Source organism: Phyllobates terribilis, unplaced genomic scaffold, assembly GCF_046119375.1.
Source record: "Phyllobates terribilis strain yellow unplaced genomic scaffold, ASM4611937v1 Scaffold_10__3_contigs__length_209671492, whole genome shotgun sequence".
NCBI classification, from domain to species: domain Eukaryota; kingdom Metazoa; phylum Chordata; class Amphibia; order Anura; family Dendrobatidae; genus Phyllobates; species Phyllobates terribilis.
In genome coordinates, this window is record NW_027362770.1 from 192,972,605 (window position 1) to 192,997,120 (window position 24,516).

Below are 24,516 nucleotides of genomic sequence, written 5' to 3' on the forward strand. Positions count from 1 at the left end.
TACACCAGTCCTGGTAACATTGTATCACATCTCGGCTGAGTACACCAGTCCTGGTAACATTGTATCACATCTCGGCTGAGTACACCAGTCCTGGTAACATTGTATCACATCTCGGCTGAGTACACCAGTCCTGGTAACATTATATCACATCTCGGCTGAGTACACCAGTCCTGGTAACATTATATCACATCTCGGCTGAGTACACCAGTCCTGGTAACATTATATCACATCTCGGCTGAGTACATCAGTCCTGGTAACATTGTATCACATCTCGGCTGAGTACACCAGTCCTGGTAACATTGTATCACATCTCGGCTGAGTACACCAGTCTTGGTAACACTGTATCACATCTCGGCTGAGTACACCAGTCTTGGTAACACTGTATCACATCTCGGCTGAGTACACCAGTCCTGTTAACATTGCATCACATCTCGGCTGAGTACACCAGTCCTGGTAACATTGTATCACATTCCAGCTGAGTACACCTGTCCTGGTAACATTGTATCACATCCCTGCTGAGCACACCAGTCCTGGTAACACTATCACATCTCGGCTGAGTACACCTGTCCTGATAACACTATCACATCTTGGCTGAGTACACCAGTCCTGGTAACACTATCACATCTCGGCTGAGTACACCAGTCCTGGTAACACTATCACATCTCGGCTGAGTACACCTGTCCTGGTAACACTATCACATCTCGGCTGAGTACACCAGTCCTGGTAACACTATCACTTCTCAGCTGAGTACACCTGTCCTGGTAACATTGTATCACATCTAGGCTGAGTACACCTGTCCTGGTAACCCTATCACATCTCAGCTGAGTACATCAGTCCTGGTAACGCTCTCACATCTCAGCTGAGTACACCAGTCCTGGTAACACTCTCACATCTCAGCTGAGTACACCAGTCCTGGTAACACTCTCACATCTCAGCTGAGTACACCAGTCCTGGTAACACTATCACATCTCGGCTGAGTATACCTGTCCTGGTAACACTATCACATCTCAGCTGAGTACACCTGTCCTGGTAACATTGTATCACATCTCGGCTGAGTACACCAGTCCTGGTAACATTGTATCACATCTCGGCTGAGTACACCAGTCCTGGTAACATTGTATCACATCTCGGCTGAGTACACCAGTCCTGGTAACATTGTATCACATCTCGGCTGAGTACACCAGTCCTGGTAACATTGTATCACATCTCGGCTGAGTACACCAGTCCTGGTAACATTATATCACATCTCGGCTGAGTACACCAGTCCTGGTAACATTATATCACATCTCGGCTGAGTACACCAGTCCTGGTAACATTATATCACATCTCGGCTGAGTACATCAGTCCTGGTAACATTGTATCACATCTCGGCTGAGTACACCAGTCCTGGTAACATTGTATCACATCTCGGCTGAGTACACCAGTCTTGGTAACACTGTATCACATCTCGGCTGAGTACACCAGTCTTGGTAACACTGTATCACATCTCGGCTGAGTACACCAGTCCTGTTAACATTGCATCACATCTCGGCTGAGTACACCAGTCCTGGTAACATTGTATCACATTCCAGCTGAGTACACCTGTCCTGGTAACATTGTATCACATCCCTGCTGAGCACACCAGTCCTGGTAACACTATCACATCTCGGCTGAGTACACCTGTCCTGATAACACTATCACATCTTGGCTGAGTACACCAGTCCTGGTAACACTATCACATCTCGGCTGAGTACACCAGTCCTGGTAACACTATCACATCTCGGCTGAGTACACCTGTCCTGGTAACACTATCACATCTCGGCTGAGTACACCAGTCCTGGTAACACTATCACTTCTCAGCTGAGTACACCTGTCCTGGTAACATTGTATCACATCTAGGCTGAGTACACCTGTCCTGGTAACACTATCACATCTCGGCTGAGTACACCTGTCCTGGTAACACTATCACATCTCGGCTGAGTACACCGGTCCTGGTAACATTGTATCACATCTCGGCTGAGTACACCAGTCCTGGTAACACTATCACATCTAGGCTGAGTACACCAGTCCTGGTAACACTATCACATCATGGCTGAGTACACCAGTCCTGGTAACACTATCACATCTTGGCTGAGTACACCATTCCTGGTGACACTGTATCACATCTCGGCTGAGTACACCAGTCCTGGTAACACTATCACATCTAGGCTGAGTACACCAGTCTTGGTAACACTGTATCACATCTCAGCTGAGTACACCAGTCCTGGTAACAGTATCACATCTCGGCTGAGTACACCTGTCCTGGTAACATTGTATCACATCTCGGCTGAGTACACCAGTCCTGGTAACACTGTATCACATCTCGGATGAGTACACCAGTCCTGGTAACACTGTATCACATCTTGGCTGAGTACACCAGTCCTTGTAACACTGTATCACATCTCGGCTGAGTACGCCTATTGTGTATCATTGATCCACTGAGTACGTCTGCTTTGTAACATTGTATCATTCCTCCTCTAAGTACACCAGTTCTGGTATTGTATCACTCCTCCACTGAGTATGCCTGCCCTGGTAACATTGTATCACTCCTCCGGCAAGTACGCCTGCGCTTTATGATTATATCACTCCTCCGCTGAGTACACCCGCTCTGTATCATTCCTCAGCTGAGTACACCCGCTCTGTATCATTCCTCAGCTGAGTACACCCGCTCTGTATCATTCCTCAGCTGAGTACACCTGCTCTGTATCATTCCTCAGCTGAGTATACCTGCTCTGTATCATTCCTCAGCTTAGCACGCCTGCTCTGTATCATTCCTCCGCTGAGTACACCTGCTCTGTATCATTCCTCAGCTGAGTACACCCGCTCTGTATCATTCCTCAGCTGAGTACACCCGCTCTGTATCATTCCTCAGCTGAGTACACCTGCTCTGTATCATTCCTCAGCTGAGTACACCCGCTCTGTATCATTCCTCCGCTGAGTACACCCGCTCTGTATCATTCCTCAGCTGAGTACACCTGCTCTGTATCATTCCTCAGCTGAGTACACCTGCTCTGTATCATTCCTCAGCTTAGCACGCCTGCTCTGTATCATTCCTCCGCTGAGTACACCTGCTCTGTATCATTCCTCAGCTGAGTACACCCGCTCTGTATCATTCCTCAGCTGAGTACACCCGCTCTGTATCATTCCTCAGCTGAGTACACCCGCTCTGTATCATTCCTCAGCTGAGTACACCTGCTCTGTATCATTCCTCAGCTGAGTACACCTGCTCTGTATGATTCCTCAGCTTAGTACGCCTGCTCTGTATCATCGTATCACTTCTCCTCTGTATCATTGTATCACTCCTCTTCTGAGTACACCCTCTCTGGTAACATTGTATCAAACTTGTCACGCCTCTGCTTTGATAACATTGCATCTGTGTCATGATTGCTTTACATTGTATCACTTATGTCACGCTGTGTTCATCGTCCTATAACGGGAAACCTATGCAAACAGGTGACGTGTCGCCCTCCTGTAGGTTGTAGAAATCGGCTTGAATCCCATTTTAAAGAGTGAAAATGCCATTTTCTTGATGATTTGACGTGGTAGATCCCGGCATCAGCTTGTACACCTATGACCAAATATCCGGCTGTTCCATTCTGGGGGGGGGACACCTAATCCCCCCAAAAAACATTAATTACAATGTATCATTTTATATTGGCTGATTTGCGTATTGCTGAATTCCTTCAGAGCTTGGTTATGTGACATCCTGCAGTTTCCTTGTCTCTCATTCAGAAATCGTAGTCGTACATTGTTGTCGATCCATGGGGCATCTGCATCGTGTATATTGCATCTCCCATGGTCTGTGCATTGCTGGAACATTTATGTCCTAATCCCCACTAATAGAAGAACTTGTCAGTCAGTGCAGTGACCAACAGCTAATGTAAAATAGAAGTTGCCTTTTATAAAATATATTGGTAAGTGATGTGACCGTGTACAGTAGGTAGATTGCCTCTCGAGGAATAAGCTTCTGCATAAGTGACTTGGAAATAACAGAGGACAGCAGCTTGTAGTCAGCAAATGCAATGTGAAATATCCAGCGTAAGATTGATGAAAAGGCAAATTGTATTTTGCATTTTTTGTCCAGCAAATCTTCATCTTTGTCTGCGATTATAGTGCCCTGTGCTGATTCTTTCATCTCTTGTCTGAACCCTCAGAGAGCAGGAGGCTTATTCGGGAATCATGTCAGCTACTACCAAAGTGAGGTACGAAGTGCGTTCCCACAAACTTTCACCACCCAACGGCCACTACACATCAACAAGACCTCTGGTGGCCCCGGGGACCTAGATTCCCCATCTCATGAGAAGCTAGTAGACTCGACATTCACTCCAAGCAGTTACTCGTCTTCTGGCTCCAATGCCAACATTAACAATGCCAACAATACAGCTTTGGTACGTCTTCCCAACCTGCTTCCATACCAGAGCACCATCAGCACCGTAGAAGGACAGAGCTGCCCAGTTCGTACTCACGGATCTTGGAAACTTGGATCCAAGAGGTAAGACTAAGCTTCAAAAGACAACTACTTGAGGATGAGAGTCTGCTCAGCCTCTTTAGGTGCTGTAAGCCACCCTCACCAGGTGGTAGATCCGTGCACAAGCATCTTTCACGTATCACTGCGGGTGTCTTTGCCATCTGAAGATGACTGTCTTTTTCTGTTTTCCTTTACTGCCAATCCAGGACATGTCATTGTGAGGCCTGGGGACGGTAGGTTCCTCGCAGCAAAGCTTCAGGAATGTACATTATGCATTTTAGGGACTTAAGTTTCTAATAACTTCTTCCACAGCTCAGTTTCCAGAGACAGCCGTCTGCCGATCATATGTCGGGAGGAAGCATCCCAGGATGAAACATACGATGCCAGTGAGGAGGTGGAGTACAGCAGCGAGCCCAGCCTCCTCTGTTCGGACATGTGAGTTTTACATAAGATACGACACCTAAATTAGATTTAGAGGATGGAGGACACTCAGGAGAAGTCTTGCAGGCAATTGGGTGAGGAACGTATGAGTGTGGAGGAGAGGAGGTCTTGAAGGACCGTGTGGGAAGATTTCGGGAGATTAGTTTGGAGATGAACGGAGGAAACAGATTATGGACGGCTTTGTAGGTCAGTGTTAGGAGTTTGAACTTGATACGTTGGGGGAATTGGAAGCCAATGAAGTGATTTGCTTAGGAGTAACGAGGAGAGAGGTGGATTAATCAGACAGCAAAGTTAAGGACGGACTGGAGAGTTTCGAGAGTGTTAGCAGGAAGGCAGCAGGGGAGGATAACCTAGTAGTCGAGACAGGAGATGATGAGGGCACTAACATTTTAGTAGATGGATTCTGGAAATATTTTTGAGATGGAAGCAGAAGGAGGTGGCGAGAGCTTGGATGTGAAGTTTGAAGGACAAGGCAGAGTCGAGGGTTACTCCGAGGCTACGGACTTCTGGTATAGTGGAAAATGTAATTGTGATAGATCGAACCGGTAGGGGGGTTAGGTGAGATGGATGAAAGATGAAGAGTTCAGTTTTGTCCACATTGATCTTTAGGAAGCGTGATGAGAACAAGGAGGATATGGCTGATAGACACACTGGGATTCTGGAGAGCAGAGAGGTGACGTCTGGGCCGGAGAGATAGATCTGAGTGTCATCAGAGTATAGGTGGTACTGGAAGCCATGGGACTTTATGAGTTATCCCAGGCCAAAAGTATAAATGGAGAAGAGTAGGGTTCCCAAGACAGATCCTTGGGGGACAACAGAGAGAGGGTGGGATTAGAAGGTAGTGTGGGAGTGGGAGACACTAAATGTGCAGTTAGAAAAGTATGAGGAGATCTAGGAGAGGTCTGTGATACTGAGGGAATTGAGGATCTGTAGTAGGATGGAGTGGTCATCGACTGTGTCGAAGGCCAAAGACAGGTCTAGAAGGAGGAATATAATGAATCTGAGTCACATCTGAGGTCCATGAGTAAAAAGAGCAGCTGTATCTGAAATACTCCATATACCCTACAGGTTTTCCGATCGAGATGAGGAGAGTCGGCAGTTGACCCCATCAGAAGGCGAGGTGGAGAGAGGATTGTGTCCGTCTCCTAAAAGAAGCTTCCTGCGCTCAGCCTCCTTAGGTAATCCCAGAAGTTGTGCTAGAAAAAGTCTCAATGTCTCCAAATATAGGACTCATGGTGGGCTTTTGAAGATGCTGATGAATTAAAGTCCCAAGAGTCATTCCTGAAAGCAGCTTTCCTTATGGGTATCTTTTCAGGCCGGAGGGCGTCATTCCATCTGGAATGTCTACGGAGGTACCGGAACCAAGGAGCTGACACTTCACCCAAAGCGGTCTTACCGCAGCTGCATCTGGTACACCATCAGGTGAATACTTCTAAGATTTTTCCTTGCTATCTGTGATGATTCTGTTATTTTTGCCTTTCTTTCATCAATACATTACTTCCATATTCTTCATAGTGTAGTGCATTTTATAAGGGACAGGAGAGAATCAATTTTTAAGATGAAGCGCATAATATGTTCTACATTCACAGGCGTTAGCGGTAGCCGGGCTCAGCCCGCTACTACGGAGGAGTCACTCGCCAACAGCATTTTCACGCCTCTGCTCCACACCGCCAGCTACACCCTGCTCCCGAGGGTGGGCACAACAAACTGTACCAGCACTGAGGCTACAAGGAGACCCAGGGCCCAAAGATAGTTTAAACAGCAGCTTCCCATCGGTGCATTGCAGCGACTGTAACCTCGGCCGAGACCGACCAGCCTCCCTCACAGTTCCTTGCCACACGCGGGACCAGACGCGGCAGCACCACGGCAGTGCAAGCAGTTTAGTGGAAGCGGTAAGGGGAGTAATGATTATAAGTAGACCTCTGAATGTCCCCTTTTTCAGATCAGGCACAAATATAGGTGTTCGGATAAAGGGCAATTAATGGGAGTGATACGTAATCACAGGTTAGAAGTTGAGCAGCGCCTCTCCCGCATCAGATGCCCTACGGGTATTGTTCTTGAGTACTGGGGCATAATACCGGCCTGGGTGGTTTCCCTGGCTATTGCCAGCAGCATTTCTCACACCCGGTGGAGAAGTAAGAACCACGTGGCACAACCCCTTTAAGGAGTTGCTTATCTGTATGGACTTTAAAAGAATATTGCATTGACAAATCTCTTTTCTCCAAAGGTGCTGATCTCCGAAGGTTTGGCGCAGTTTGCTCAGGACCCCTGCTTCTTGCAGGTGGCAACGCACGAGCTGGCGGATGCCTGCGATATGACGATAGAGGAGATGGAATCCGCAGCTGACAGCTTCTTGAATAGCAATCCCAGCCCGAACGGGAAGCTTTCACCTTACACCAACCGCAGGGACCAGGGGCTGGACTGCGTGGGGGTTGGGTCAGAGGAGCCAGGACTCTCAGCGGGTTGTGCTAATAGCGATGGCGAACAGGAGGACTGCCGAATATACATAAGCAGCCAGTAGCCTCATATAGACAAGAGCCGTAGTGAATGCCAATTTGTCAGAGGGTGGATGTTCCCAGAGGAGTTTTGTGCTCCTTCTTCAGTTTCTCTTCTTTTTTTTTTTTTTTGGTGTTCCTAATGAGTTTGTTTCAGAAGTGCCTCACTGTTCTCGTGACCTGGAGTGACCAGAACAGCGTTCTTCATCAATTTTAGTTGGGGCGGGAGGAGGAGAAAACATCCGGAGCTGATTTTCTTTCTTTCTTTCTTTCTTTCTTTCTACATTATGGGATTGGAGGACCCGCTGGAATCCTTTTTATGGGGGGTCACCTGGCATCCTGGATCCTTCGAAATTAAGAACTTATAAAGGTTGGCTCTTCAGAGAAACCTCGATCACAACTTGTTTGCTTGCTCATTTTTTTTTACTTTTGTTATTATGTTACTATCCATTAACCCCCCCCCCAAAGATTTGTTTCACAATGAATTTTCCAGATGCAAAATGTTTTCGATGCTCCTACTGCATCATCCAACATCGTCTCTGCTGCTAAGAAAAAAATGGTGTCCTCCAGCTAGTCCTTCCCTTGAAATACAATGTATTTGGTGAAGCTGTCACGTTTCAGTGCCGTTCCTTCCTGTTTGATGATTGGCTGTCCCTGCTGGATGATGCAGACGGATCAACCGAGCCGTGATGTTATTTTACTACCGTTCGATCTAAAATGTAAAGAGTATAAACGTGTAAGGGTCTCGCTATCTTCCTTCTGTGATTCTAGATTCAGGGTCCTTTTAAGAAAATCACGATGCAAAAAAGGCCTTTACAGCAAGTAATGCATTTTTCTTGTTTACCAATACATTGCCAATCTTCGGCAAAAAGGTGAGAAATCATGACTTGCGTCACGTTAAAAATTGCACCTTTTTTTTTTGGCACTCTCTAATTTTCAGGAAAAGTTGTCATGGTTTCCAGTGCACCTTTTTTTTGGCACTCTCTAATTTTCAGGACAAGTTGTCATGGTTTCCAGTGCACCTTTTTTTTGGCACTCTCTAATTTTCAGAAAAAGTTGTCATGGTTTCCAGTGCACCTTTTTTTTGTCACTCTCTAATTTTAGGAAAAGTTGTCATGGTTTCCAGTGCACCTTTTTTTTGTCACTCTCTAATTTTAGGAAAAGTTGTCATGGTTTCCAGTGCACCTTTTTTTTGGCACTCTCTAATTTTCAGGAAAAGTTGTCATGGTTTCCAGTGCACCTTTTTTTGTCACTCTCTAATTTTCAGGAAAAGTTGTCATGGTTTCCAGTGCACCTTTTTTTTGGCACTCTCTAATTTTCAGGACAAGTTGTCATGGTTTCCAGTGCACCTTTTTTTTTGGCACTCTCTAATTTTCAGGAAAAGTTGTCATGGTTTTCATATGGTTTCCAGTGTTTTAGACAGATTTTATCATTTCTGTCTCAAAATGTGCCAAACCTATTAAAAAGTTTGTAACTTTAAAGAAATCTGACGCAAATCATTATTTTTTTTTCCCTCGGACTGGCGTAAGAAATGCCAGTCTTTACCAATGTGGGCCTACGACGGCGTTAATGCATTTAATAAAAATTAATAGTTTCATAACCAGTTTACTTTCAGACTGTGGATCCATCAGCGCAACTTATGTGCTCATGAGTGGAAGTTTCACAAGACATTAATCACTGCCAACCCTTGAGGATAATGGGTGTGCTGATCTTCAGTGATAGATTTTTTCACGGATGCTTTTTCTAACGAGACGTTGGCATTGTCCTTAATAGCTGCTAAAATGGGAATACTGTTAAAGAGAAATATACACATATATACTTTCCTAGACATTCAGGGATGTTGTATTGCTGATATAAGACACGTGACGGATTTTTGCATGTTAATTTAAGACATCACCACTTCATTGTCATCTCGCCATGCAGCACGGTGGTAGAGGTTGGTGGACGCGACGTGGCACTGGGCTTATGATTCGTAGGCAAAAAGAATGGTTAATCTACTCAGATTCAAAGCAAACAGTGGCTAGAAACTGCTTGCCTCACTCTGCCCTTCGATTTTCAAATCTATATGTAATGCTTTATGTCTCCTGTGGGGGCACTGCAGGGAAACTGAACACCTAGCAGATGACAACTGATCTCTAGGTACTAGCAATAGGGTCAGTTTATCGTTACTAGCAATAGGGTCAGTTTATCGTTGAGGAATCCTCGTAATCCGAAAAAAAAAGGGTACAAGCCTTTTAAAGGGAGTCTGTCTGTACAGAATGACAGATCAAACCACACAAGGGGGCTCTTGGCCAAACATGTAAGTGCACCTTCCCACCTACTTGTTTTCCTTCTATCTCTGCCTCCCCTCTATTTTAAAGAAGTTGTGCACTACTTTATATTACCCCCCCCCCCAATGTATCCCCCCGGGGCCCCTAAGACTTTTCGTAAATTCCTTATGTTGCAGATAATACCTGTGAGCGGCGCTATCGGTGGCCGCTCACAGGCATCCCGTGACCCCCGGCTGCAGCCGGCTCTGACATCCGCTGATGTCACGACAAGTGCTGGCAGCAGCCGGGGGTCTTTGTCTTCCGCGTTCCAGGTGGATGCCAGGCTATGGACGGGGTTACCCCCCCACACCCTCTGCGTCACACCCGGCAACCACCGCGCGTTCTGCCTCTCCCCATTCATTGGGAAAGAGCGCGGTGGATGCCAGGTGTGATGCGGGGGGTAACCACCGCGGGGACCCAGCACTGAGTCACGCCCCACTTGTCGTGACGTCAGCGCGGGGGTCACGTGATGCATGTGAGCGGCCACCGATAGCGCCGCTCACAGGCATTATCAGCAACAGAAGGTATTTACAATAAGTCTTAGTGGTCCCATTGTGGGGGTAATATAAAGTAGTGTACAACTTCTTTAATTGATGGCTCTAGCATTATAGAGCCAGAGATGAGCGGAGATCGATGGAAAAGAAGTAGGTGGAGAGGTGCTCTGAACTGTTTGGCCGTGCCATGACGCGCCTGTGCTGGGTTTGAACAGTCATTCTGTGCTAACAGACTCCCTTGAAATAGACCTGTCAGTAATATGTAACGAAAGGGGGGGGGGATTCCAATTATCAGGGGATACTTATCATTTGTCCATAGACCGTCTGTTCCCATCACGGGCAGCTGTAGATCACATACACGGTGGGACACCACAAGTTTTACACCAGATAAAAACCTAACGAGACAAGATGAGCTATTAAAAAAAAAAAAAGATTGCAAATGAGTGCAGTAAGAAGTTATGAGATCTATACCTCAATGAGGAGTAAGGCTAAAAGTGCCTCATGCCGATAACCACTGGTGGTGTGTAGATGAGGCGTCCGCCATTTATAAAGTGAGCATTAATTACAAATTAATGTCTTTCTTGTCGTTAAAAGGGAACCCCTCCATTTAAACATGGAGTCAGCAGCCTGTGGGGATTATGTGACGGAGCAGGAGGAGTGGAGCAGATCTAGGTATAATTTTGTAGGAAACCGGTATTACTTACAATTCATCCATTTTAATTCCTGCTGATTCAGAGCTGAGGAGTCCTGTGAGCCGTCTCTATGCAAGAAGACTGTCACTCATTGATAAGACCGCCCACTGGACTCCAAAGCACACACAAAAAAAAAAGCTTTATTCTGATTCTTTTTCCTCAACACTATGACTGGTGACGGGTTCACTTTGACCGCAAGAAGAAAATGAGTAATTAAAGGTAAACGAGCGTTAAATTGTAACTCGTTGTCTGATCTCTCCGATAGACCAGTGCCTCAGCGGCGTCCAGTCACCGACACCATGTGCTGCCAGATGATTGCACTTCTTTACCAAGTGACTTGTGGCCGTTTTCGTTTCGGTTTTGTGCTACTTTGTGCATGAAGGGTTTGTTGCAGAAATACTTGAATCTGGGTCTGCTTTTTAATATTTCTAGTGATCTTAGCCTATTTTTTAACCTTGATACAACTTGCAGCTGTTGCCGAATGTAGACCCCGTACCCGTCCAGTGTGGCTGCCATTAATCACATTGTGCTCACACCAGTTCCATCATAAACCCGCACTCGCATCTGGTTTTAAGAGTGAAAACTGTAGATTTCTTTCCGTTTCAGTGGGTGAGTTTGTGCGATGTGTTGCTGTGCAGTACATTGCGGTGTAAATATGCAAACTGTTTAATACATTGCTTTTTTTTATTGCCATTTCATATTGGGTTTCTTCAGTGTGAAGCATCTGAATTTGGCGATACAACCTCACCAAATGTTTTAATGAGAAATTATCTCAGAGAACTCCAAAAAGATAGGAAGGGAATGCAAACAATCCAGAAGAATACAGACCCCCACAGAGACCATAATACTAGTCTATTATTCGCTATACATAAAGGGAGCTCTACACCTCCCCAACATTCGCCCCACACCGAGCTCTACAGCTCCCCAACATGTGCCCCACATAGAGCTCTACACCTCCCCAACATGTGCCACACACAGAGCACTGAAATTCCCCAACATGTGCCCCACACAGAGCTCTACACCCCCAACATGTGCCACACACAGAGCGCTACAGCTCCCCAACATGTGCCACACACAGAGCTCTACACCTCCCCAACATCTGCCCCACACAGAGCTCTACACCACCCCAGCATGTGCCACACACAGAGCTCTACACCTCCCCAACATGTGCCACACACAGAGCTCTACACCTCCCCAACATCTGCCCCACACAGAGCTCTACACCTCCCCAGCATGTGCCACACACAGAGCTCTACACCTCCCCAACATGTGCCACACACAGAGCGCTACACCTCCCCAACATGTGCCCCACAAAGAGCTCTACACCTCCCCAACATGTGCCACACACAGAGCTCTACACCTCCCCAACATCTGCCCCACACAGAGCTCTACACCTCCCCAACATGTGCCCCACACCGAGCTCTACACCTCCCCAACATGTGCCCCACAAAGAGCTCTACACCTCCCTAACATGTGCCACACACAGAGCGCTACACCTCCCCAACATGTGCCCCACAAAGAGCTCTACACCTCCCCAACATGTGCCACACACAGAGCTCTACACCTCCCCAACATGTGCCACACACAGAGCGCTACAGCTCCCCAGCATGTGCCACACACAGAGCGCTACAGCTCCCCAACATCTGCCCCACACAGAGCTCTACACCTCCCCAGCATGTGCCACACACAGAGCTCTACACCTCCCCAACATGTGCCACACACAGAGCGCTACAGCTCCCCAACATCTGCCCCACACAGAGCTCTACACCTCCCCAGCATGTGCCACACACAGAGCTCTACACCTCCCCAACATGTGCCACACACCGAGCTCTACACCTCCCCAACATGTGCCCCACAAAGAGCTCTACACCTCCCCAACATGTGCCCCACACCGAGCTCTACACCTCCCCAACATGTGCCCCACACCGAGCTCTACACCTCCCCAACATGTGCCCCACACAGAGCTCTACACCTCCCCAACATGTGCCCCACACAGAGCACTGCACCTCCCCAACATGTGCCCCACACCGAGCTCTACACCTCCCCAACATGTGCCCCACACCGAGCTCTACACCTCCCCAACATGTGCCCCACACCGAGCTCTACACCTCCCCAACATGTGCCCCACACCGAGCTCTACACCTCCCCAACATGTGCCCCACACCGAGCTCTACACCTCCCCAACATGTGCCCCACACCGAGCTCTACACCTCCCCAACATGTGCCCCACACAGAGCTCTACACCTCCCCAACATGTGCCACACACAGAGCACTGCAATTCCCCAGCATGTGCCACACACAGAGCGCTACACCTCCCCAGCATGTGCCACATACAGAGCGCTACACCCCCAACATGTGCCACACACAGAGCTCTACACCTCCCCAACATGTGCCACACACAGAGCTCTACACCTCCCCAACATGTGCCACACACAGAGCTCTACACCTCCCCAGCATGTGCCACACACAGAGCTCTACACCTCGCCAACATGTGCCCCACACCGAGCTCTACACCTCCCCAACATGTGCCCCACACAGAGCTCTACACCTCCCCAACATGTGCCCCACAAAGAGCTCTACACCTCCCCAACATGTGCCCCACACCGAGCTCTACACCTCCCCAACATGTGCCCCACACAGAGCTCTACACCTCCCCAACATGTGCCACACACAGAGCACTGCAATTCCCCAGCATGTGCCACACACAGCGCTACACCTCCCCAGCATGTGCCACATACAGAGCTCTACACCCCCCCAGCATGTGCCACACACAGAGTACTGCAACTCCCCAACATGACCCAGAAATGTGCCACACACAGGGTGCTACACCCCCCAAAATGTGCCACACATAGAGCGCTACACCTCCCCAATATGACCCCCACATGTGCCACACACAGAGCACTGCACCTCCCCATGTGCCACACACAAACCACTGCACCTCCCCAACATGATCCGACATGTGTCACACACAGATCACTGCACCTCCCCAACATGATCTGACATGTGTCACACACAGATCACTGCACCTCCCCAACATGCCCCCACATGTGCCACACAGGGCGCTACACCCCCAACATGTGCCACACTCAGAGCACTACACCCTCCAACATAACACTGACATGTGCCACACAGAGCACTACACACCACATCATGACCCTGACATGTGCCACATAGCGTTACACTCCCCCCAACATGACCCTGATATGTGCCATACACAGGGTGCTACACCCTCAACATGTCCGATATATGACGCACACAGAGCAGCACACCCCCTCATGATCCTGATATAGTGCCTTGAAAAAGTATTCATACGCCGTGAACTTTTCCACATTTTTTTGAGTTACACCCACAAAACTTAAATGTATTTTATTAGGATTTTCTGTGATACCAACACAAAGTAGAAGCAAGTATTTGTGACGTGTAAAGGATATTATACAGGGTTTTCTAATTATTTTACAAATATAAGTCTGAATATTGTGATGTGCATTTGTCTTCAGCCCCCTGAGTCAGTACTTTGTAGGACCTTCTTTCTCTGCAGTTACTGCTGCAGTCTTTTGGGGTCTGTCTCTCCAGCTTTGCACATCTAGAGGTGACATTTTGCCCCTTCTTCTTTGCCCCCTCGCTCTCGCTCAGTGATTGGATGGAGACGTCTGTGATCAGCAATTTTCACGTCTTGTCACAGATTCTCTGGGATTTGGGTCTGGACTGTGACTGTGCCGTTCACACACATGAATATGCTCTGATCTAAACCATCCATTGTAGCTCTGGCAGGAGGTTCAGGGTTGTTGCCCTGCTGGAAATTGTATCTATAAAACGGTCTCAAGTCTTTTGCAGCCTCTAACAGGTTTTCTCCAGGATTGCCCTGTATTTAGCCTCATCTTTCTTCCCATCATTTCTGACCAGCTTCCCTGCCACTGCAGAACAAAAGCCTCCCTACAGCATGATGCTGTCACCACCATGTGTGACGGTGGGGATGGTGTTTTCAGGGTCATGGACAGTTTTGGTTTTCCACTATATATAGCGTTTTGCATTTAGCCCAAAAAGTTCTCCTTTGGTCTCATCTGACCAGAGCACCTTCTTCCACAAGCTCACTGTGTCCCCTACATGGCCGTGCTCTCCTTGCTTGGGATGTCAGTTTAGATGGACAGCCATGTCTTGGTAGGTTTGCAGTTGGTCCATACTCCTTCCATTTTTGGATGATGGATTGAATGGTGCTCCGTGAGCTGTTCAGAGCTTGAGCTTTATCCCTGACCTGTCTGGTGGGCTCCTTGGTTTTCAGCTTTATCCCTGTCTGTTTGGTGAGCTCTTTGGTTTCCAGCTTTATCCCTGACCTGTCTGGTGTGTTCCTTGGTTTTCAAGATGCTGTTTGATCCCTAATGTTCTCACACAAACCTCTGAGGCCTTCACAGAACAGCTGTAGTTATACTTAGAAGAAATCATACACAAGTGGACTCAATGAACTAATTACGTGACTTCTGGAGGGAATTGGTCACTCAGGATTTTATTTAGGGGTATCAGACTACAGGATAATACAAATGCACGTCAAACTTTTCAAATTTATATTTTTAAAATATTTAGAAAACCATGCATCATTTCCTTTACACTTCACAAATACTTGCTACATTGTAGTTTGTAGGTGTAATGTGAAAAAAATTGTGGAATAGTTTGCGGGGTATGAAGACTTTTTCAAGGCACTATATATGCTACACAGAGCCCTGCACCCCCAACATGACCCTGATATAACGTTGTAGACACCGCATACAGCCCAACATGACCCGATAATACAAGTCTAATACACTTATTGTACACGGCCTCTACATTCTTGCACTTTGACAAGTCAGATGAAGAATCGCACACCTCAAGGAAATAACCAGATTTATAACTGGCAATTATTCATGTATTCCTGAAGCATTTTATGCAGTTTTCCATTGAATAGCTCCACATTAACCATGCCCTTATTCCTATTTGCTTCTTTTCCTTTATGTGTAGTGGTGGACATGGCTGGTTCTGATGCCAGAATACCTCTGTAAAGTAACGTATAGCAGACACTGCCAAAATAACAAATGCTGCCAGTGAAATTCAGCAAAAAAAAATTTTTTCACTTGGATGTTATGCAAATTCAGGCTAATTCACAGGTTGTGCGGACCTGTCCCTATAAAAGCTGAAGGTTATTAACTTGAGCGCTGTCCTAATATCCTCATGAAATAGGATAGTTAGGGATGTAAGAATGGAAAAGCCCCTGTGTTTGGAGAGACCTTTGCCCCAGGAAAGCCCCCTCTTTGCTTCCATTATTCCAGCCTTCCTGTTGGGCCCCCTATTTATCCAGGGCCCTTATGGAACATTCAGCTCTCGGGTGTTTAATGTAAACCTTCCTCCCCCCTCCTTGCACGTGGCATCCAGTCTCCGGCAGAATGGGCTCTGAAATAAAGATATTTAAAGGTTGATCTTTGGGATAAATGTATATTTATGTAAGATTGCATTTTTACCTAAGCAATGATGTTGTAAAATGGCTACAAAATAAAGTTTATTTAAAAAAAAAAAAAAAGTGATAACCTTATTCCAATCCCTGTAATAAGCACTGCAACAATTACAGAAAAATCACTATATACAAGAAAATACAAATTGTATACAAAAGATGCCCAGGTTATACCAGCTGTACACATATAATTATATACAGAAGATACACAGGTTATACCAGCATGGTACATATATAAATATATACAGAAGATGCACAGGTTATACCAGCTGTACATATATACTTATATACAGAAGATGCCCAGGTTATACCAGCTGTACATATATACTTATATACAGAAGATGCCCAGGTTATACCAGCTGTACATATATACTTATATAAAGGAGATACCCAGTATGAAGACTCGGGGTCTTCCGTGGGCGTAACGCTATTCAGACAATGCAGGGTGAGGGTAAAACAGTGTGGCAATACTTTATTGAACCACAAAGCGGACAATAAACACATAGAACAGTCCCAGCAAAATACCAAAGATGGTGCAACATTACACAGTCTCACCCTTCCTTCTCCGCCCGCCTGGGATAGAACAGCTGCAACTTTGGAGACTTCCAGGGCCAACTACCTCAACCAGTGGACCCCAGCTTCGGGCGGGCACCCACAGAGAGAAGGTAGCGGCTAGCTTAGGAATCTAGCAGTCCATCAAGGTACAAGGCCAGGAGACCCCAGGGTCCCACCCTGGCCTCTCCGAGATTTTCCATGGGGCCAGATGACCGGTGGGTCCCAATCTGGCTTCTCCGAATGTCTCCGTGGGTTGCAGGCGACGGTAGGTCCCTCCTGGCAATCCCAAACAACATATTCATGGTCTCTCTGATTTTCAAATGGAGCAAATCTGTATCTTTCCAGTCAAGGCCAATACCCTTAGACTAGAATCATTTAGAATACAAATCTGTGTCTCTTTGGGTAGTGCCATGCAATCCATCTGCTATCCTGAAGGATGTCTCTCATTCTCCTTGTAAAGTCTCCAATCTCTGTTTCAAGTGTGACTGCTACAAAAACACATGTCCCTTCTGCTTCTCTGGGCTGTGCTCCCTGAATGTCAGAGCTGCTCTCACCCTCCTCCCCCAAAGCTAAGTGTGCATTAGTGGAGGTATCTTTCTCAGGTCGACCACATCACCTGGGTCTACATGTGAGACTCTATGGTGAAGGCTCCGCCGGATCTTCTTTCAACACTTACACAATTGGCCTAGACGATTTTTGAACAATGGTTAGAGGCTCCTGAGATACTAATGAGATTAGTGGAACGCTGGACACTTTACAAGTTACATTAGTGTACATACTAGCAAAAAAGAAGCAAGACAAAAATATATCTCATACCCTACCATAATTATATATAAATGTAAAGCAAAGTTGCATAATAAATATAGGGTACTTAGTGAACTATTTTTGATCAAAAAAAGTATACAAGCCGTCCGTCCCACCAGCGGCAAGGTGACCCTAAATTGGGACGGTACCTATACTGCCTATATTAAAAACCTTACTGTATATCAAAGTTGAAGTAATGCATATAAAAGGGTAGACAAATAGGACCGGGTCCCAACTCCAGACCACCTAGGCCCGTGGTAAGCTACATATATACCAATCAGCTCAACAAAGGGCATGCCACACCCTTAAATTGCACAGAATGCAAACAAGTCAAAAAACCAGACAATGTGAACTGAGGTCTAAGATGGCAGACATACAAGAAACAGAGGCATGTTCACACTAGCAAAAAAGAAGCAAGACAAAAATATATCTCATACCCTACCATAATTATATATAAATGTAAAGCAAAGTTGCATAATAAATATAGGGTACTTAGTGAACTATTTTTGATCAAAAAAAGTATACAAGCCGTCCCACCAGCGGCAAGGTGACCCTAAATTGGGACGGTACCTATACTGCCTATATTAAAAACCTTACTGTATATCAAAGTTGAAGTAATGCATATAAAAGGGTAGACAAATAGGACCGGGTCCCAACTCCAGACCACCTAGGCCCGTGGTAAGCTACATATATACCAATCAGCTCAACAAAGGGCATGCCACACCCTTAAATTGCACAGAATGCAAACAAGTCAAAAAACCAGACAATGTGAACTGAGGTCTAAGATGGCAGACATACAAGAAACAGAGGCATGTTCACACTAGCAAAAAAGAAGCAAGACAAAAATATATCTCATACCCTACCATAATTATATATAAATGTAAAGCAAAGTTGCATAATAAATATAGGATACTTAGTGAACTATTTTTGATCAAAAAAAGTATACAAGCCGTCCCACCAGCGGCAAGGTGACCCTAAATTGGGACGGTACCTATACTGCCTATATTAAAAACCTTACTGTATATCAAAGTTGAAGTAATGCATATAAAAGGGTAGACAAATAGGACCGGGTCCCAACTCCAGACCACCTAGGCCCGTGGTAAGCTACATATATACCAATCAGCTCAACAAAGGGCATGCCACACCCTTAAATTGCACAGAATGCAAACAAGTCAAAAAACCAGACAATGTGAACTGAGGTCTAAGATGGCAGACATACAAGAAACAGAGGCATGTTCACACTAGCAAAAAAGAAGCAAGACAAAAATATATCTCATACCCTACCATAATTATATATAAATGTAAAGCAAAGTTGCATAATAAATATAGGGTACTTAGTGAACTATTTTTGATCAAAAAAAGTATACAAGCCGTCCCACCAGCGGCAAGGTGACCCTAAATTGGGACGGTACCTATACTGCCTATATTAAAAACCTTACTGTATATCAAAGTTGAAGTAATGCATATAAAAGGGTAGACAAATAGGACCGGGTCCCAACTCCAGACCACCTAGGCCCGTGGTAAGCTACATATATACCAATCAGCTCAACAAAGGGCATGCCACACCCTTAAATTGCACAGAATGCAAACAAGTCAAAAAACCAGACAATGTGAACTGAGGTCTAAGATGGCAGACATACAAGAAACAGAGGCATGTTCACACTAGCAAAAAAGAAGCAAGACAAAAATATATCTCATACCCTACCATAATTATATATAAATGTAAAGCAAAGTTGCATAATAAATATAGGGTACTTAGTGAACTATTTTTGATCAAAAAAAGTATACAAGCCGTCCCACCAGCGGCAAGGTGACCCTAAATTGGGACGGTACCTATACTGCCTATATTAAAAACCTTACTGTATATCAAAGTTGAAGTAATGCATATAAAAGGGTAGACAAATAGGACCGGGTCCCAACTCCAGACCACCTAGGCCCATGGTAAGCTACATATATACCAATCAGCTCAACAAAGGGCATGCCACACCCTTAAATTGCACAGAATGCAAACAAGTCAAAAAACCAGACAATGTGAACTGAGGTCTAAGATGGCAGACATACAAGAAACAGAGGCATGTTCACACTAGCAAAAAAGAAGCAAGACAAAAATATATCTCATACCCTACCATAATTATATATAAATGTAAAGCAAAGTTGCTTTACATTTATATATAATTATGGTAGGGTATGAGATATATTTTTGTCTTGCTTCTTTTTTGCTAGTGTGAACATGCCTCTGTTTCTTGTATGTCTGCCATCTTAGACCTCAGTTCACATTGTCTGATTAGTGTACATAACCTGATGAGCAAGCAGAACATTAATAAAGCACAGCCTCTAATAAAACACAATAAGGTATTTCTCTTGGATTAACAAATGTAATCGTCTGGCTACCGTATTTTTTGGACTATAAGACGCATCGGACCATAAGATGCACCTAGGTTTTAGAGGAGGAAAATAGAAATAAAAATTTAAACAAAAAATGTGGTCATGATGCAGTGTTATGGGGGAGGGGGTCTTCTGCTGACACTGGTATAGGGGTAATGTCCCCCAATTCTGTTAATATCCTCCATCCTTGTATATATGGCCCCTCATTCCTGTCATACGTGGCCCCCCATCCCCATCCTGGTATGCATGGCACCCTAATCCCCCATCCTGGTATGCATGGCAGCCCTGATCCCCATCCTGGTATGCATGGCACCCCTGATCCCCATCCTGGTATGCATGGCATCCTTCATCCCCATCCTGGTATGCATGGCACCCCTCATCTCCATCCTGGTATGCATGGCACCCCTGATCCCCAGCCTGATGTGCATGGCACCCCAATCCACCATCCTGGTATGCATGGCACCCCTGATCCGCAGCCTGGTAAGCATGGCACCCCTGATCCCCATCCTGGTATGCATGGCATGGCATGCATGCATGGTATTAAAGTGCATGAATATTCACTACAACCAATGGGAGTGGTTGTAGTGAATATTCATGGACTTTAATACCGGGCACACTGACAGCTGGAGGCTGCAGGAGCCGCGCTGCGGGTACAGTGTGAGCCCTATTTTCATTTTCTTTAGTAACGGGCACAGTGTAGACTGCCTCCTGTGCCCGCTCCCCCACATCCCCCACCACCCACAGCCACCATATACATATACAAATAACATACAAAGCAGCACACTAACGCGAAGTATGCAAACATGAAATATATGAAATTTGAATAGCATTACTGCTGTAGAAAATAGAAATAAATGAGAAATCTAAGCGCATAGTCTGGTATTTTGAGAGACGCCTTAAGATGGCTAACAGGTACACATGAATTGGCCAATTTATGCGCTAAGATTTCTCATTTCTTTCTATTTTCTACAGCAGTAATGCTATTCAAATTTCATATATTTCATGTTTGCATACTTAGCGTTACAGTGTGCTGCTTTGTTTGTTATTTGTATATAGAGGTAGCTGCTCCTAGTAAGCACTTGTTCACACCTATTTCTTGTTTTGGAAGTGCCGTCAGTTTTTTCTGTTTCATATACATATACAGCCATACATTTGGACTAGAAGACGTACCCCCCACTTTCCTCCAAAATTTTGAAAGAAAAAAGTGCGTCTTATAGTCCGTGTCAGGAATTCCAACCTACACTGAGGGACGACACCGGGGAGATCACGCAGTATCTCGCCGTTGCCGTCACGCCGTCCGCCTTTCGTCCAGAGTCGCGAGCACGCGATCCAGACTACTCGCTACGTGGATATCGGCAAGCGACCAGTGAGCATATGGCGCCACACCTCCGGATTCCAAAGCCTGGAATCCGGGTTTAACGCCCTCCGTATGGTCACTGTCAGCTTCACGACAGCCCAATTATTAATATTCGCTGCCACCATCGGCCGAGTCTGAAATATAATACAGGCCTGGCCGGACGCCTGCGTTTTGGTAGCGTATATGGCTTCGGGGACGGGAACGATTACAGAACTATTAAATTTTATGTTTAATCCAAAAGGGAGGCAGTGTTTAGGAAAAATATATACATAAGGATGTTACAAAGGAGACATTAAAATACATACGCAGTTACATAAAATAAACAGGATGATAGAAGATAACTTACACTATACGATCACGGAGACGATTCAATATAGGTGGAGGAAGGGCTCCCCAGTTGGATTATGCTGTTATTGAACAGGACCCGTTGCATATAATTCTTATTCCTCCCTGGCAATGAGTGCTTCTGTACTGTCCATGAGTTCTCTTATACCTAAGGAGAGATCTGGCCACACGCCCCTTGTGGTGACATCAAGTGGGCCGGTCTCCAGCCTGTACCTTATTAAAGACGCTAACTTCTGCAATAGCTCATCGCTCGTTGATCGCAGAAGCTTGCAAACTATGCCATTTTTTCTCTTATGATTTTATCTTTATTTAGAGACCACACATCACATAGCTGCAGTCTGCTATTCTGGTGTTTTTGCGCTACAGCTCCCTGATTTTGCCTACAGCCCTGGAAAACTACCTATACATTCCTGGGCTGATTTGGTCACTAAACATATGGGTCCCGTTACTGTTGGACATATGGAATTCACAATATTTCATAGTTCATATCGGAGTCAGCGCGTCTGCAAATTTCCCTTTGAGGCAGCCTCACGGTCACACGCAAATTAGTGCAAGTCTGAGTTTTAATTACCTCCTGCGTCTTTCAGAGACAAGATGCTTGCTTCCTAACGAAATTATAACACTCCTCGGCTGGCATTGTTTGCATAAGCTATTTCCCAGGCGTGTGTTAATTGGGGCTTTTGTGCTGAGGAAAATGGGACAGCTTGGTGCTGACAAGTGGTGATAATTTGCAGAATGACACTGTATAATTGTCATCTCTGGACAAACACTACAGGAGAGGGCATGGGAGAAGGGGCTAATATTCTGTTAATATTTCCCTGACATTAATATGTTCCTGACAGTCCGAAAAATACGGTAATTAAGATTTAAGTTGTATTGTCACACCCAAGTTATACCAGCTGTACATATATAATTATATACAGGATCGGCGTGGATCGGGTCTTGACCGGCGTTGTCTGGATTCCGGAACTTGCCTGGCATGGATTGGGGTATTCGGGCCTTGACTGGCATCATCTGGATTCCGAAACTCGCTTGGTGCTGCCCATGTTCTGCTTCCAGGCACCCCACAGCCTACTACCTCGGGCCTTCTGCTGCAGCCTATCACTTCGGCCTCAGCGTATTTCCTTGATACACGTCCTGTCAGTTCCTTCACTTGGTGCCAAATTTTCCGTTTTGGAATATTGTAGATATAATCCCATGTCAATCATTGTGCCCTGTTTGGCTGGAGATTATAGAGGTCTACAATGTACAACTATAAACGGACACTTCCGCAGCTAAAGAAGAAGGAAGGGGGCTGAATGACAGGGAGTGACAAAACCCCCACCTTCTGCTGTGGAGCTGCCACAGGAAGACCCCCTGTGGACCCCAGCCATGCGGCATGTCCTTTGTGTCAGACAAATATAATTCAACACCGAGTTATGGGAATATGATACATTCCAGCGATACACCAAATAGATTTTTGGAACAGGAGGAATGTCACCCTAGCTTCCAGCACAGTCTAGCACGTAGGAATGGGGAGATACACGGCACAGCCTTTCGGAAACCCTTAGGGTCACTGTGTTTGGTCTCCCCATGTAGCAGGGGTCTGTCTGGATCCGACGACAACAGAACAGGCTCCCTAGGACCGTCCATTAAGAAAGTATAGCCCATTTTAGTTTTTGGAGTGTATAGCTGAGAGAGGCCAGGGGTGGAGATATAGGTCCAGCCAGGGGTGGTAGGGGGAGTAACCTAGAGTGGTTAAGAGCTCTTGCAGCTAGAGCCCAGTGTCTTTTTCCTGGGAGGTCATGACAACACATCGTGTGGGAGAAATCTCGTACCAAAGGGGACCACAAGCCTCCCATGTGGCAGCCCCTCTCCAGCAAGCCAGGCCTTCCATTTGACTGGCAATTGACTCTTAACATCTGCTTATATCTTGTGTACCACTACTATTGTGTTTGCAGCTCTGACCATTATGTATGTATAACCCTTATGTGGGTATGGAAAGTATTCAGACCCCTTTAAATTTTTCACTTTTTGTTTCATTGCAGCCATTTGGTAAATTCTAAAAAGTTCATATTTTTTTCTCATTAAAGTACACTCTGCACCCCATCTTGACTGAAAAAAAAACAGAAATGTAGAAATTTTTTTTCAAATTTATTAAAAAAGAAAAACTGAAATATCACATGGTCATAAGTATTCAGACCCTTTGCTCAGACACTCATATAGTGTATTGTCTAGTGTGTCCTTAAGGCGATTAAATATATAATTTAATCTTGGGCTGCTCTTTTATCTTGATCCACGAATCCTCACGTCCGTTGTTCGGTCCAACGAACACGCTACCAGAGCTGGTTCTTGGCCCGATATAATCCCCCGGTCCTAGCGAGAATTACATTTAATAGGAAATGGTGGCAGCTCTACCTAGCCGGCAAGGTTCTGCTTCACTGGGACTAGTGAAGGGGCCTCTCAGGTGTGAGCGAGTGTGGTGCCACGTCAGTGACTGAGCGGGCCATCTCTTCTCACTTCCGGTGCCTTCCTCAGGTCAGTATGAGTACGCAGATCCCAAACGTAGTTTTTTTCTTATTTACGTGGTGAAAATTCGGAAATTTGTAAGAAAAAAAAGTTTGCTTTTGACGCTATTTTCCACGACCCGTAACGTTCCCATTTTTCGGTCTCGGTGGCCGGGGGAGGGCTTATTTTT

At 45.8% G+C, this 24,516-nt stretch overlaps 1 protein-coding gene across 9 annotated transcripts in view; it reads left to right on the forward strand.

The window, feature by feature from the left end:
- CACNA1C (calcium voltage-gated channel subunit alpha1 C) overlaps positions 1-9,584 on the forward strand; it is a 553,842-nt gene extending 544,258 nt beyond the window's left edge. For 6 of the 9 annotated variants that reach the window (XM_073650394.1, XM_073650389.1, XM_073650390.1 and 3 more), the window contains 7 exons: positions 4,173-4,510; positions 4,693-4,719; positions 4,799-4,921; positions 5,996-6,105; positions 6,243-6,349; positions 6,517-6,819; positions 7,155-9,584. In XM_073650394.1, coding sequence (XP_073506495.1) covers positions 4,173-4,510; positions 4,693-4,719; positions 4,799-4,921; positions 5,996-6,105; positions 6,243-6,349; positions 6,517-6,819; positions 7,155-7,448 — 1,302 coding nt within the window. In that variant the 3' untranslated portion in view covers positions 7,449-9,584. The remainder of the gene's footprint in view (positions 1-4,172; positions 4,511-4,692; positions 4,720-4,798; positions 4,922-5,995; positions 6,106-6,242; positions 6,350-6,516; positions 6,820-7,154) is intronic. The other 3 variants (XM_073650392.1, XM_073650391.1, XM_073650395.1) reach the window with 1 other exon arrangement.
- The last annotated feature ends 14,932 nt before the right edge of the window (positions 9,585-24,516 follow it).